General features: G+C 54.6%; 3 protein-coding genes across 3 annotated transcripts in view; 2 read left to right on the forward strand and 1 right to left on the reverse strand.

Annotated features, from left to right (window-relative positions):
- Positions 1 to 6,069, reverse strand: part of LARGE2 (LARGE xylosyl- and glucuronyltransferase 2) — a 23,898-nt gene extending 17,829 nt beyond the window's left edge. Inside the window, exon 1 of the mRNA XM_058806319.1 lies at positions 5,881 to 6,069. The gene's annotated coding sequence lies outside the window, so the exon portion shown is untranslated. The remainder of the gene's footprint in view (positions 1 to 5,880) is intronic.
- PEX16 (peroxisomal biogenesis factor 16) lies at positions 5,732 to 12,556 on the forward strand. The gene is made up of 11 exons (XM_058806320.1): positions 5,732 to 5,890; positions 6,030 to 6,065; positions 6,290 to 6,366; positions 7,643 to 7,776; positions 8,082 to 8,188; positions 8,668 to 8,748; positions 9,670 to 9,822; positions 10,170 to 10,242; positions 10,515 to 10,634; positions 10,844 to 10,908; positions 12,042 to 12,556. Exons 1-11 carry the CDS (start codon positions 5,734 to 5,736, stop codon positions 12,098 to 12,100), a joined length of 1,062 nt encoding a protein of 353 aa, XP_058662303.1. The 5' UTR covers positions 5,732 to 5,733; the 3' UTR covers positions 12,101 to 12,556.
- A 1,163-nt stretch (positions 12,557 to 13,719) lies between these two features.
- On the forward strand, positions 13,720 to 14,287 carry FREY1 (Frey regulator of sperm-oocyte fusion 1). Its single transcript, XM_058807856.1, has 3 exons — positions 13,720 to 13,787; positions 13,975 to 14,048; positions 14,151 to 14,287. Exons 1-3 carry the CDS (start codon positions 13,720 to 13,722, stop codon positions 14,285 to 14,287), a joined length of 279 nt encoding a protein of 92 aa, XP_058663839.1.
- Positions 14,288 to 14,402: the final 115 nt, after the last annotated feature.

Consider the following 14,402-nt stretch of genomic DNA (forward strand, 5'->3'; position numbering starts at 1 on the left):
AAACCATCTACTTATCATACATGATAACTAACCTTTGAAGGCTGCCAATGTTGCAGGAGTGGCTAGGAACAGCTGGAGAAGTTGGCACGGCCTGCTGGTGCCTGTGAGGACCCCCCTCTAACCAAAGATTCTCAGCTTGAAGGGCAGATAAGACATCTCAGCTGTACTTGAGAGTTTTGGAGCTTCCTGTCACCTGAAACCCAAAAGACAGTCACGTGAAGAGCTACTGCATAAGAGAGCTCTGAGGACAGGCCCCTGCACATCCAGAGTCACAGATAAGAGCACCCAACACCTTGGTCCTGCCCCTATCCTCCAGCCTGCCACAAAGCATGGCTCAGTGTCACCCAAGGCCACCCAGAGAGCCCAGGGGAGGATGACTACCTGCATGCTGCATATTCCCAGTCCCAGTTCACTGCACTGTCGTTTGCAAGTTCCCCACTCATGCAAGGAGGACTGTACACATGTGCCCAGAATTGCTGGCAAAGCCACAGCCACCATGTTCCATCATGTGAGTCCTCACACTTCAGCAGCCTCAGGAGCTGAGGGAGGGATGCAAGTTCTCTGGCCCCCTCCCAAACACAATAGCAGCAGCAAGTGTCCAACTTGTGAGGCAATAAAGGGATTAACTATCTTGTCCAGTAACTTGAGCCCCCTGACATGCTTTGGGCAGCCCCATAATGGCAGCTAAGAGAGCCTATCCAAATAGGTGCATACAGGGAGAGAGAAGGAGGAAGAGAGAGAAAGCAGGCAAAAAACATCACACATGCAACTTGTGCTGCAGAGAGCACAGCAGTCTGCACATGTTACTCCTCCTCAGAGGAAATCCTCTTCCTCTGCTGGGATCTTTCCAGTGCACCCCTTTCCTCCAACTCCCACAGAGTTGGGCACACACATCCACAACTGCAGGATGAAATGGATAAGCCCTTCTCCCAGGAGGCCAGAAGGATTCTTAGCTCATTATCAGGAAAAAGCCCAAAACAGAAGCACAGACATACTAATATGCTGGGGCAAAGGAATTGAAGAAGAATTGGGAATTTTGTTTTAAAGACCCTCTATCCACACATCATTGCTTTAAGATGCAGCAGGAGCAGGACCTTAAAAGCAGGTTAAAACCTAGTAAAAACATGGGTCTGATCTGTCCCACCTGTTTTAAAAGGCCAAACAGAGAAACAAGTGTGCAGTGTGCTGCATTCCTGCACCCCTCTAGCCACAGCAAACCCCAGACCAGCCTGGCACAGTACAGTATGACAGAAGGGAGGTGACATCAATCCCAACAAGGGCTGGAAATAAAAAATAGTAACAACAGCTGCTACCTGAACAGTGAAATCCAGCGATTCTAAGAGGGAAATACAGCACTGCAGTGCTCAGCAAAACCCTCTTCAGCAACAAGGCCCAACAAAACTTCTGCTTTTTGAGCCTTCCTCAGATTCTGGTTACAAGGTGGCAGCCAGTGAGAGAGGACATGTATGGACCCTACAGCACATGTCAGTAAACAGACATCTGTCTCCTCCATCATCCCCACTCTGCTTGTCCTGATCGGTCAGCTCCCACCTCAGACCAAAGGGGTCTAAGAGGGGAAACTCAGGAGATGGATATTCTGCAGCAGCAGGAACACAACCAGAGTGCCAAACCCTTCTGCCATACACCCACAACCCTCACCCAGGTGCTACCACAGCTTTATATTTCCAGGGAACAGTTCAGCAGGTAAGAGCCAAGTCCCTCCACCTGGGCTAGGAAACAGAAGCTGCTAACAGCAACACTGAGTGTTATCAACAGCAAAGAGTTTAAAAAGCAAAGGCCCCTTCAGCAGAGATAATACCGAGTGGGGAGACCCAGATATGTGCCTGTCACACAGCAGCACTGTCCCCTGGGATCCACCACAGCATCTCTGGGACAGCAGAGTTCCCATCTGCACATGGCAGGAGCCTCATCTCCAGGATGGAGCCCACATCACACAGTCATAACCCAGCCACCAGCAGTTATTACACAGCACCACACACAGGACCTGCAAGATATGCAGCATGCTGGGGCCGATCTCAAGGCCTGCTGCCTTCTCCAGGTGGGGTCAGGGGAGCTTAGGGTGATGCTGGGGGAAGGAAAGGTCAGAAATCACAAGCAGTTACCCATCACACACCCAAAGGGAGTTGCAGTGCCCTCTCCCTCAGGACCCAGCTGTGTCTCTCCCTTGGACTGTTCCCATCAGCTCAGGCCACCAGAGAACTATGTGTCCAAAAGTTTTTTCCAACTGCGTCACATGGTTATTAAAAGACATGGCCTCTCCCTTTCAGCCTTTGGCACAGGCAGATTTGAGTATTACAGGAGAGACTACACATTGCTAATGAATCAGGGAAAGGAGTTATCCAAGTAACAATCTGTGGCTCTAAATGGCTTTCTGGAAAAGGCATCTGGAGGCAGGAGGCAGTCAGGATCTCGCAGCAGGGCACTGCACACATTGCCAGACATGTTGTTCCTCCTGGGAAGCCAAAAAGAGTCTGTCTCCAGAGATGCCAAGTCTGAGCTAAGCTGGGAAGGGCAGGGGCACCCTGACAGAAAACAGCAACAAAATGCCTCCAAGTCAAAGCACACATTAAAAGGCCCCTTAAGCTTGTTTGACCTGTGTTTCCCTTCCCATCAGACTACTGCTTCAAGTAACAGACCTGTCAGCAACACTTCAGGAACTCAGGTACTACACCAGCAGCTTCCCCTGCCAGCTGTTGCCTTTCCAGACCCCAGGAGGGCTTTCCAATATCAGAAGTACAAGCCACCACCACCAGCATTGCTATGCTCAGAGCATATGTGCTTCATTGCCCTTGTCTCCTCATTTGGACAGAGATTTGGAGCTCTCTCAAAGGGTGTTGGCCTCCAGTGGGATATCATGAGTGAACAAGGCCTTCCATTCTAGGCAAGGTTCATGTAAAAGGGACTAAAATACTCCCTGGACATGCCTCCATCTACAGGTTATTTGGAGCAAGTAATAATTTATCCCTATCTATCCCAAAGTATTGGCTGAGCTCATCCAGAAGCAAAGAAAATACACAGCCAGAGCATGGTGTGAGAGCTGAGGAGGGCAGGAAGGCATGCCCTAAAGAGGCAGGGCCAGAAAGGCCATCTCATTCTTCATCACAACTGCTCGCTTTCAACCACAGCCAACAAGACCCACATCCCCAATCTCACACTGCTAGACCACTTCCCTTCTGGCAGGGGAGGGTCAGCAGGAAGACAAGGTTGGGGAGAATATCCACTTCCCACCCCAAATACCCATCTCCCAAGACACAGCCAAGCATCAGTATACTGAGTGTGTCCTCCCACATCCTGCTCCCCAGCTCCAACCCAGTACAAAAACATCCTCACCCCAGCACTCTGAGAGATGTGTTTGAGGCTTACTTAGGATGAGCTGCCTCATACCCGTGGCAGTGCTGTGCCTGGAGTCAGGTTTCCCAGAAATGGCATGGTCTCATGGATCTGAGCAAACAGCAAGACACTGGCAGCCAAGCAAGCTGGACTTCAGCACTGTACCCACAGATGGGCTGGCAGAACATTTGCTTTTTTTTTTTGGTTTGCTTCTTTTCTTACCGTTAGTGCTGAGCCTGCACCCCTCATCATCACAGCATTGGAACTATTTGGCCTCGTTTACAGCTGGTGGATTTCCAGTAAGCACAAGCCCTCAGCACCCAGACTGGCAGTGAGCAGTAAGGAGAGTTGCTCCCAGATCATACTGGGCACAGTCAAGAGAGAAATTTGTCCCTCAACCCAGCCTTTCACCTCCTGCTGCCACACACACCGTGGGCACCATAAGCCAAGGCAATTTAAGTCTTGCCCAGTCCATGGACTTGCTGCTGCTCTGAGAAGCTGCCCATCCTACAGTGCTCCCTTGCAACTTACCATAAAAAGGCAGCATGATGCTGTTCAAACTGTCCTCCAAACTCACTTGCTGCAAGCAGGAGATGAACAAAAGGGGACATGACAGTTGGTGGGACAGAGTCTGCGGGCAAGGGGTGAAGAGGAAGCATCTACCGAAATGCTCCTTACTCAGGGGCAGAATCTAGCTGTGCTGTTCAGAGTAGCCCAAGGACTTTGTGCATCAAGCTTCACCTCTGGCTGAAGACAAGGTGTCTTTGGCAGTCTCCTAGGCAGCCAGCTCTCAGATTGCTGTCTGGCAGAGCTAGAGCATCTTCTTGAAGGAGAGCAGCTCTGGCAGTCTGCACTGGATATGCCCCTAGAGTCACCAGCAGCACACACCTACCCCAGTAGGCTGTGCTGGAAACCTCTGTCACAGGCTTCAGGTGCTATCTCACCCGCCTTCGCACTTACAGTAGCAGCCCAGCCACCGTGAAATTCAGAGAAACTCGCAGGTAGCACTGCATGTGAAAGGAAAGTTGGGTCTAATCCATGTGATTCTGACTAAAAAGGTTTGTTTAGCGCCAGAATGCTTGCCAGCGGTATCTCGTGCCCTTTTTGAACTCAGCCTGCTGGAAAACAAACCCTCGGGGGAAGAGGAGCGATCAGGAAGGATAAAGTGCCTGCCCATGCAACTGTAATTCCCGCCGAGGAAGCCGCAGGCACACACTGTGCCCATTGTGCGGAGGTAACCGGACAGGAGGAAGGAGGGGCGGCTCGGCCCAGCTCTGTGCGCACCCGAGAGGCCACGATGCGCCTCCTCGCCCACGGGCACCGCCGATCTTTGCCCCGGGCAGCGTGCGGAGCCAGGCCCGGCTTCGGGCAGGGGCGCTGGCCGGCAGCCTGGGCTGAGCGGGGGGCAGAGCCGGGGCACGGCACGGCGGGAGGAAGGTCGCGGCACCGGGCACAGGCTGGAGCCACTTCTGCAACAGGCGGGAGGCAGGCGGGCCCCGCGGCTCCTGCCGCCTGCCACGGGGACACCCGTGCTAGTGCGGCAAACACTGAGCGCTGCGGGGCCGCCCGTGGGCTCCGGGAGAGCCCCCGCTGCACGGCCCGACCCGACCACCGCCCTTCTGCTCCCCGCTCCGGTGCCCCCGGCCCCGGGCGGGGACAGACACTGTCACGGACGGACACGAGGATGAAAGCCCTGTCCCCGAGGTCCCCCGACCTTTCCGTGTCTCCAGGGCAGCACCTCCCCTGCTCCGCAGGCAGCGAGTGGGCACGGGCCGTTCAGCCCCGAGCGGAGCGGGGCTGTCCCTGCCTCCTCGCTCACACCTCACCCTTCCCCACGCAGAGTCCTCGCCAGGTGCGGAGCGAGGCTCCCCACTGCCGGCCAAGCAGCGACCCGGGTGTCCATGGGAGCCCCCGGCTGGGACGGGGGTCGCCGCACGCCGCTCCCCGGCGGGTGACGAAGGGGCAAGCACCGCTCCCAGCGCCCGCTCTCATTCCCGGGCGCCACCGGGAACTTTTTACCGGTGCCGTAGCCAGCCCCGGCAGCTGCACCGAGCAGCCCCCGACGGGCGGCCGGTACCCCGCACACCGCCCCAGCCGTGCCGCGGAGAGCCAGACTCACGCATGGGCAGACCCCCGCCCGCCGCAAGGCTCCAGAAACGACTCCTTCCCGGGGCGCCCCAAAACTGAGCGCACCCCGGCTCCCCACCCGGCGGCAACTGCGTCCCCGCTCGGGACACCCCAGCCCGCCTTACCTGCCCGGCCGCCGCCGCTCCTTCAAACCCCCGCCCCGCCGCCCATCGCCCGCTCGGCGCTCGGCCCGGCTCGGCTGCTCGGGGCGGGGCGCGGCGGGGGCGGCCCCGGAAGCAGCGCGGCGGCGGCACCATGGCGGCGGCAGCGGCCTCGGCCCGTGCCCGCGGAGCCGGCCCGGTGTGGCGGCTGCGCCTGCTGTGCCAGCGCTACCAGGAGTACGTGAGGCGGCACCCGGCCGCCACGGCCCAGCTGGAGGGCACCGTGCGGGGGCTCTCCTACCTGCTGCCAGGTGCGGGAGCGGGGGGCGGGCGAGCCTTCGTCCCTCCGGCCGGGGTCTGGGCCGGGGGGCGCGGGCACCGGGACCCAGCGGGGAGCGGGAGCTCCCCCGGCCCCGGGCGCTCGCTGGAGCCGCTCTGTTCCCTTCGCAGGTCGCTTCTCGGACTCGCACGCGCTGTCGGAGCTGGGTAGGTGGGCAGCGGGTCGGGGCCGGTGCTGTGCCCTTGCCCGGGTGCGTGCGGGTCTTGCTCCCCGGCCCTGCTCTTGGCTGTGCATTCTCGGGGAGCTCCTGGGAGGAGTCTGCATATCCTGCTACCCTCCTTCCCTCATCCCCTGTCGGGGACAGACACAGCAGGGCCGGTTTGGCTTGCTTCCTGTGCATCCATTCTGCGTTGTTCTCTTCCTTTTCCAGTGTACTCTGCCTCCAACCTTCTAGTGCTGTTAAATGACTGGATTCTCCGAAAGGACCTGCAGGAAAGCCTGCCAGTGGTAAGGTTGTAGCGTGTGGGAGGAGGATTTGGGACATATGCTTTCTTCCTTGCAGGAGCTTTCAGGGAGTGTCTGTAGAAACTTAACAGGTCTTTGCTAAGGCCTCTCTTTGTGGTCAGGTATGGAGAAGCCAGAGGCAACCTCTGAATGCAACTAAAATAGCAGCCCTATCCCTTTGCTCCTGGCTTGGAGGCGTGGCCAGAGCACTCCCTGGACCACAGAAATCAGGCCCTGACTTGCGCCAGAAGCTCCACAGGCTTTTTTGAGAAGCTCAGAACTTGAACTAGGTAGAGGTGTTGATGAATAAACCGTTGCTGTTTACACAGCAGTGGCTCTGGAGCACAGAAGCTCTTGATTCCATCTGTGAGACTCTTCCTTTGCGTAGGGTACTGTATTGAGTAAAAAAAATGTAAGCGGCTTGCTGCTATGTCTATCTTGTATGAGCCCCAGGCTGGCTCCCAGCATTCCTAAACCCTATGGGGAATGGGGAAGAGGTTGTTTTTTTCCAGACAAGGTTCTTCTATTACAAACCTGTCCAGTGTGTGGCTTGGGTGTTGACAGCTCCCTGAATGGAGCATCAGGCGTGTAACAAACAGAAGTGTACAAGACTTGCGTCCCTGGTTAAAATTGAATAGAATTCCAGCTGTATTGTCTTAATTGATGCTTTTCAGTGAATCAAACCCTGTGGTTGACAGCAGTAGTAAGTTCCCACATGGATAGCAGAGACCTAGACTGGAAGAGAACCCCCTGTCCTGGGGTTCATGCCTGAAATCTAGTCTGATGCTGTGTTCAGCCAGCATTCACTCTGATGTGGCTGTGGACTCTGGGTTCCCTTCCCTCTGCTTCAAGTACACTCCCTCATCAGCTCTGTCCAGAGAGAAGGTTGTCTTGTGTCTCAGCTCTGGGATGAGGAGGAGGGGAGGGTTTTGCTGTGGAGCTCAGGCACAGTGCCACAACCCAGGAGGCTGTTCTGTTGTGTCAGTTGGGGTAGAGGCAATATAAAACACAGATGTGATGTTCTCCCTATTTTTGGAGTGGTAACTCCATGTGATACTGTGATGTTGCAGTCTGTCCCTGCTTGGACGTACATAAGTGGGCTTGTGTGTAGGCTCCAGCCACAGTGGAGACATTGCTGGTTTTTTTCTGGAGCTGTGACTTCCAAGGCCATCTGGTGCTTATTTCTGAGGGTCCCACCAGACTGGGCTGTGTTTCTGCCCTCTTTAACTCCCGAGCAGAACCTGCATCCTGTCCCCTTCCTCCCCTCTGTGTTTTGCAGTCGCTGCCCCAGCAGAAGCTGCTGACCTGGCTGAGTGTACTAGAATGCGTGGAGGTCTTTGCAGAGATGGGGACAGCCAGGGTGTGGGGGGAGATGGGCCGGTGGACCATCATTGTCCTCATCCAGCTGGCTAAGTAAGTGCTGTGGGCAGAGGGGAAGGGGCAGTGTGCGCTCGGAAAGGGGACCTGGAGGGCACTCCGTAGTACCCTGGAAAAAATCCCACACAGGACTGAGCTGCCAGTCCCTGAGGCTGGGGGAATTTGGAGCCCCACGGTGTACTGGACTCTGTGCCACAGAAGGGAGCACTTCCACCTCTCACCTTGCCATTTGCTCTGAGGAGACCCGAGTGTTTCCCTCTTCTGTGGAAGCCATCTCTCCAGTGTAACAGGAACCCAGCTCCATAGTCTGGTATTGAATACTTCCACATGTCTGTTCACAGAGCCATCCTTCGGCTCCTGCTCCTGCTGTGGTACAAAGCTGGCATCCAGATGTCTCCTCCCATTGTGCCACTGAACAGGGAGAAGCAACAGCCTCTCCACCCTCAAGGTGAGCCCATGGTGTTGTCATCATTGGCTTGGTGCCTTGCTGAGCCACATGTCTTGTCCTGCTAGAATTACTCATGAGAGCAGTGGCTTGTGCAGCACATGGAAACATAAGGTGTCTATATTCAAGGCTGAGCTGTGTTTCAACTTTCCACCCTTTGCAGAGGATGAGTTAGCTTAGTGGCAGGGTTGTCCAATATCTGGACCATCCTGGAAGGAGGGGATGGAGAAGTCCAAGCTGTGAATTGCTGGCTGAACCATGAGTCAGGCTGTATGTGCCCTGGTCTAGTGATGAGGAAAGAGGCCTGAGACCTGGGCAATGTCAGGCAGATTTACCTTTTCACCCTCTGCCTACTGTTAGCCCCTGCAGAATTGTCCAGTTTGCACTAAATCAGCCTTTCAATCTGCTCTTCTTGGTGGCAGCTCTGAGGTGTGCAGCGTATTGCTTTGAAGCCTGACCCCTGTGGCTGTTTTCTTCTGCAGGCATGGAAGACAACTCCTCAGGGAAGGATCAGACCTATGTTGGCAGGCGTTCCAGCCGTGTTGTGCGCTCTCTACAGAGCAGTAAGTGACTGAGCCTGTTTTTCAGCCTGAGCTGTTCCTGCTCTGTGCCTTCATGGATGGCATGGGTGTGAGCAGTAGAGGGTAGAACCTTGTATTGGGACATATAAATGCCACTCAAAGGACCTCGTATCTGGGCCCACTGTGGATAGGTGAGTGTATCAAAGCAACCAGAGACATGCTGCAAGGCTAGCACTAAATTATGTTTTCCCAAGTGAGGAGCACGGTTCTTACAGGTACCTCTTGAAGCTTTCCCCTTTCACGCCTTCACTGTGCAGAAAGCAAGGAAACATGATAGGAAGGTGTCCTAGTTTTGGCTGGGATAGAATTCGTTTTTTTCCTGCTAACTGGTATGATGCTGAGTTTTGGGTTTAGTTTGAGACTAATGTTGATAACATTGTTATAACTGATACGGTAGCTTGTTGAGAAGTAGCAGTTACTCTAAGTCAAGGACTTTTCAGCTTCCTGGGTTTTGCTAGTGAGGAGATGCGCAAAAAGCTGGGAGGGAGCATGGCCAGGATGGGTGACCTGAACTGGCCAAAGGGATCTTCCATGCCATAGAACCTCATGCCCACTGTATAAACTGGGGGCATTGGCTGGGAGGGGCCAATCACTGTTTGGGAATGGGATGGGCATCAGTCTGGGGATGGTGAGTGGTTGTACATCACTTGTGTTTCTTGGGTTTTGTTGTCTTCCTTTTTATTACTGTTAAAATTGTTATTATTTTTATTTCAATTATTAAACTGTTCTATGTCAATGCAGGAGTTTTACCTTTTTCTGATTCTTCTCCCCATCCAACCGGCGGGGGCGGCGGGGGTGAAGGGCTCCAGGGCCAGGTGGAGTGAGCTAGCAGTCATGTGATCTGTAGTTTCCAGCTGGGACAAAGCTTTTATTTGTGTCAGTAACCAGAGCTGCTTCTTTCAGCCCCCTCCCTGCAGTCCCGGCACTGGGGGTCCCCCCAGCAGAGGGAGGAGTCGCAGAGCCGAAGAACGGAGGAGATCAACCAGCCTCCCACTCCTCTGGGTCTCCAAGAAACCATCGCAGAATCCATCTACATTACCCGCCCCCTGCTCCACCGTATCCTGCCCTTCTCCGTGCGGGCTCCCGGCGCTGGCGGTGCCAGCAGAGGGTGCTGTGGGCTCGGCCCGGGTGCAGGGCAGTGCCCCGCCAGCTCCGCTCCCTGCGCGGCTCTGCTGGGGCGTGGGATTCGGCTCTCTTCCCGTTCTTAGGCTTTGGTGGCTGGCCTCAGCCACTGGAGCTGTGCGTGCAAGTCCTCCAGCCCTTTTCCCCGGGGCCCCCAGCCCTGCCTTAGGGTGTATTTGCCTGCACTTGGCAGAATTTTATGGGTATGTAAGGGATCACTTCTCTGTGTGCCTCTTGTTAGGAATCTCTCATCTTTTCATTCCTTGACTATGTATTCCTAGTACTGAGTCTAGGAGTATGGGGCCAGAGATCATGGAAGCCCTGGCTCCTCTCAGCAGTCCTGGACATCTCGAGGTCAGTCTGATGAAGAGTCTTTCTAGGTGCCTGCTTTGGTGGTGGCTGGGCATCACGCTTCCCTGTTCCCCAGTCCTGGGCAGAGAAATATGCACCTGGGATGGTCTTTAGCTTGGAGAGTGACACATCTTTTACAGCACTTACAGTGCTCTCTGTTCTGAGCTGGTGCAGGCTGCTCTGCGTGGAGCTGAGAGTGGAGGGCTTTAGAAGCCCCTTTGTTTTCCCTGCTGGCTGCTTTTGCTGTGACTTAGCTCTCTGCCCTCCTCTTCCAGTCTGAGTTTGCTGAGTGATCTGAAAGACCTGAACAGGCGAGAGCGGGCGGAGCTGAGGCGACGCACGATCCTCCTGCTGTACTACCTGCTGAGATCTCCTTTCTATGACCGATACTCAGAGTAAGGGGCCCTGGCTGGGCTTTTGCAGAACATTTCCCTTTTAACTGAAATAGCGTCAGGGGGCTGGGTGCGTAGATCTGAAGATGTGTGGGTGCCTATGACCAGGTTAATCTGAGCCCTTTTCTAACAGCTGCCATTGCTGTTTGTGTGCTCAACAGCTGGGGCAGGAGATGTCTGGCTGGACTTGTTCATATTCTCTCCCTTTCTAGGGGCAGGATCCTCCTCCTTCTGCGCTTGTTGGCTGATTATGTGCCTGGAGTTGGCTTCATCACACGTAAGTGGGTCCCACTTACATCCCCATTTATTTATTTATATCCCCATTTCTGCCTGGTGAAGAAAAATGAGGGCAGTTGGGAACATTTGTCAATTGGTTTCCAGTCTGGGGAAGGAATTGGGAAGTCCTTAGAGAGGTTAGCACTAGAGCAGTTGTTGATGCTTGAGTAATTTTTAAATGCTGAAGGAAAAAATTAATTGCTTCCTGGCTTGATGACAGTAGTAAACCTCTGTGTGCCCTGAGGCTGCAGAGCTCAGTGTCTGCCACCTAAGCCTGTTCTCCTGGGCATCCTTTCTGTACCTCAGCTGGTACACCAGAGCCCCAGCTTTGCAGCCCTGTTCTGAGGTCTTTTCCTTGATCCCTAGTCTACAGTGTGGACATGAGGGGTAAATGGGTGCCTGGAAGTATTGAACCAGGCAGAAACTGACTGTAAATCAAAGGGCCAAACCAGGTCTGTGTTCTAGTTCTTCACCAGAGAATCCCTTTATTATAGGCCAGCATTTCATTTCCCTCCACTCTTCCCCTGATGATGTTAATCCTTTTGTGGAGTGATTCATGGCAGTGATATGACATTACATCAGCCTGGCATCATGGGATTGCCCTTTCTTTGGGGAGGTCACAAAGCTGGCTAGCTCAGGAGCCACTTCCTCCAGTTAGTGATTTCAGAGAGGCTTTGGAACCTGCATTAAGCCCTGTGCAACGTAAGCATTTTCACTCTACAGCAGATGCTTCTGTGTTTGCACCTGCTCACCATCGCTGCGTTATCTTCCTTCTTCCCTGTCACAGCAGTGTTCTCCTGACTCTCTGCATGTGGGTTTTCCCCTTGCACATTGCAAACCCCCTTTCCTGCTGCAGTTTGAACATGTCAGCTCTGAGGGAATGGTTGTTGTCCCACACCATGGCTGTGCTGACCATGTTTCACACCCCTCTTGGTCCTGCTCTGATCTCGGGCACCACATTGCAGTGCTGCCTTACATCTTGGCAGAATAGAATTCTTGGGTTCATCTGAGTTGTGTAAGTGGAGATTTGGAGTTGTTTGGATTATAATGAGAAGTGGGGGATATACCCCATAGACACACCACTTTAAATTGTTGCCTTTCTACATGTATGATCCCTCTGTTCTCTTGTTTCAGGGCCGCTGATGGATTACTTGCCTGCTTGGCAGAAAATCTATTTCTATAACTGGGGCTGATAAGAAAAGAAGATGATTACTCTCTGCTAAAATCATGGCTGGACATTCCTAAGGAGGGCAAGCAGTTTGGGGGAGGGATGTTGATAATGTCTAATTTTCAGTTAAATCATAAATGAGAAGTTCCTGTTCTGCAGAGCAGGGAGGGGGTTGTATGCAATTTTTTAACAGATCAAGGAGTGAATGATGGACACTGAATGTGTGGGGAGACCCTGGCCACCTATTTCTCTGGACCATTCTGTGGCTGCAGTGATGGTGATGGGGAAACTTCTTTTTTGAAGCACTTGATTTTTCTTCTTTTGTATAGCTGCGCTATAACAAAGCCAGGCAGCGTAGTGGATTTTGGGAGAGCACTGTCTCACATGTCATGGCGCTGAGGTTGACCCACAACCTGCTTGTGTTGGCCATGCCTGGCCCATCTGCTTGGAGCAGACTTGTCTGTCAAATAAACTGACTGAATGGAGAGAACTGAGCTGAAGAGCCTCTGCCTCTTTGCATGGGATCCCTTGTCTCTGGGTGCCAGCAGGTCTGTCTGTCAGAAACAGCAGCTTTTGCAGTTGTCTACCCTGGGATACTCTGTCCCTTAGATGCTTTTGCTCTGGCCTGTGTCAGTCAGGGCCCACATGTTGCTCAGCTGATGACTACAGCCTCTCTAATTCCCAGTGCCTGCCTCAGTCCCCAGAGTCCTGGGGTTCCCCGGGGGTACACAGAGCTGCAGTGTGCAGGCTGCTTTCCTAGCACCTAATGTGTGTTAAAAGGGTTTGCAGAATGGCTGCCAGCCAGGGCTTGGGGGCTTGGCCAAGGGCAGACGAGAAGTGATTAATTCAGCACATCTGCTGTGTTGCATTTAAAGGGCCTAGGACAGGCCTGTGTCTCTTCTAATGGGGGGACAGTTGAGGCACTAGTCTGCACAGTGAGCTTCTGTGGAGGCTCCCTGGGCCAGGACAAAGGGTTAGTCAGCTGGTGGCACTGGACTGACCCACAGTCAGCTGTCTGGGTAGATAGTCTGTCCCAAGTGGGTATCAGGAGCATTTCTACCTGAACCATCCCTGAGGGATTCTCAGGCTGCAGAGGTCACAGCCTTCTTGCCTCAGCATCCAGCACTGGAAATGTAGTCCCACACACATCCCTCAGAGGTCACCACAGCTGGGGACAACAGGACTTTGCCAGTGTGAGGGGTGTGTTGCCACCTCAGCTGGCAAGGCCCTGCAACATGGTAACAGCACCACAGAAAAGCCATGACCAAGGAACTGTGCTCCCTTTGCTCAGTCTTATAGCAGAGGAAGATGTTGAAGTGTCTCCTGGGACAGAGTGGTACTGAGATGAGATGCAAGGGTCTGCTTTTGGAGGTTTTGAGAGGAAGGCACAAGCAGGTGCTGAGGGACAGAGACAGCCCTGGAGCTCTGACTATATGGAGGGACACACACCAGAACAATGAAGGCTCAGCAGCTGGCAGGGCCCAGGCAGAGGCAGCCCAGGACCTGAAGGGGAAGGTAGGAAGGGAGAGCAGCAGTAGCTGGGAGGGGCCAAGTCCCCTGCCCCACCTAGCAGGTGTCCTGGGCAACCACGGTGGCTCCTCTGTGACCTTGCTGTGGAACCAGTGGAACCGGTCAGTGTGCACCATGGTGTGCTGCCTGCTGCTCCTCGCTCTGCTGCTGGGGGCTGCCCTCCCACAGCCTATGCACCAGAGGTGATGGCACTTCCCTGCTCCCTGCCCCAGTACCTCCAGGGCCCCTGACGTGGGCTGGGACTTGTGGCACCAGGCCTCAAGAGCTGGCCAGACTGGTTGGAAGATGCAGCACGTGGGAGCTCTTGTGCCAGCCTGGCTAAGTGGTGTAGGACCTGGGCTCACTCCTGGCCCTTGTTTTCCTCTGTAGGAACAGCTACTCAGTTCCTGAGGATTTCTCTGCTCCCCTGGAGCTTCCACAGAAGCACTTCGGCCTGGTGGATGGTACAGTGCTCTCCTTGCCCCTCTGAAGCCCCTGTCCATGCACTCACCCCTCCAGGTGGGTGGGTGTCCCGGAGCTGAGCCCAGCCTCTCCTGCACCTGCAGATTACGGCATCAAGCCCAAGCAGCCTAGCTTCAGGACACGGGCGGCCCCGGTGCGGCCGGCGGAGCTGCGCAGAGCCCGCAAAAGCAAGCGCGATGGGCTGGACCTGCTGGAGTTCTACGAGGATGGGCGCCTGTGAGCCAGCGTGCCCCTGTGCCCACCACAGCCCCCCAGGTGAGGGCTGGAGCAACAGCTGCCAGAAGGCCCTTTGGGCCATCATATGCTCTCTGGCCTCTCAGGATTGCAGCCAGGGC

Source organism: Ammospiza caudacuta, chromosome 6, assembly GCF_027887145.1.
Source record: "Ammospiza caudacuta isolate bAmmCau1 chromosome 6, bAmmCau1.pri, whole genome shotgun sequence".
Lineage (NCBI taxonomy): Eukaryota > Metazoa > Chordata > Aves > Passeriformes > Passerellidae > Ammospiza > Ammospiza caudacuta.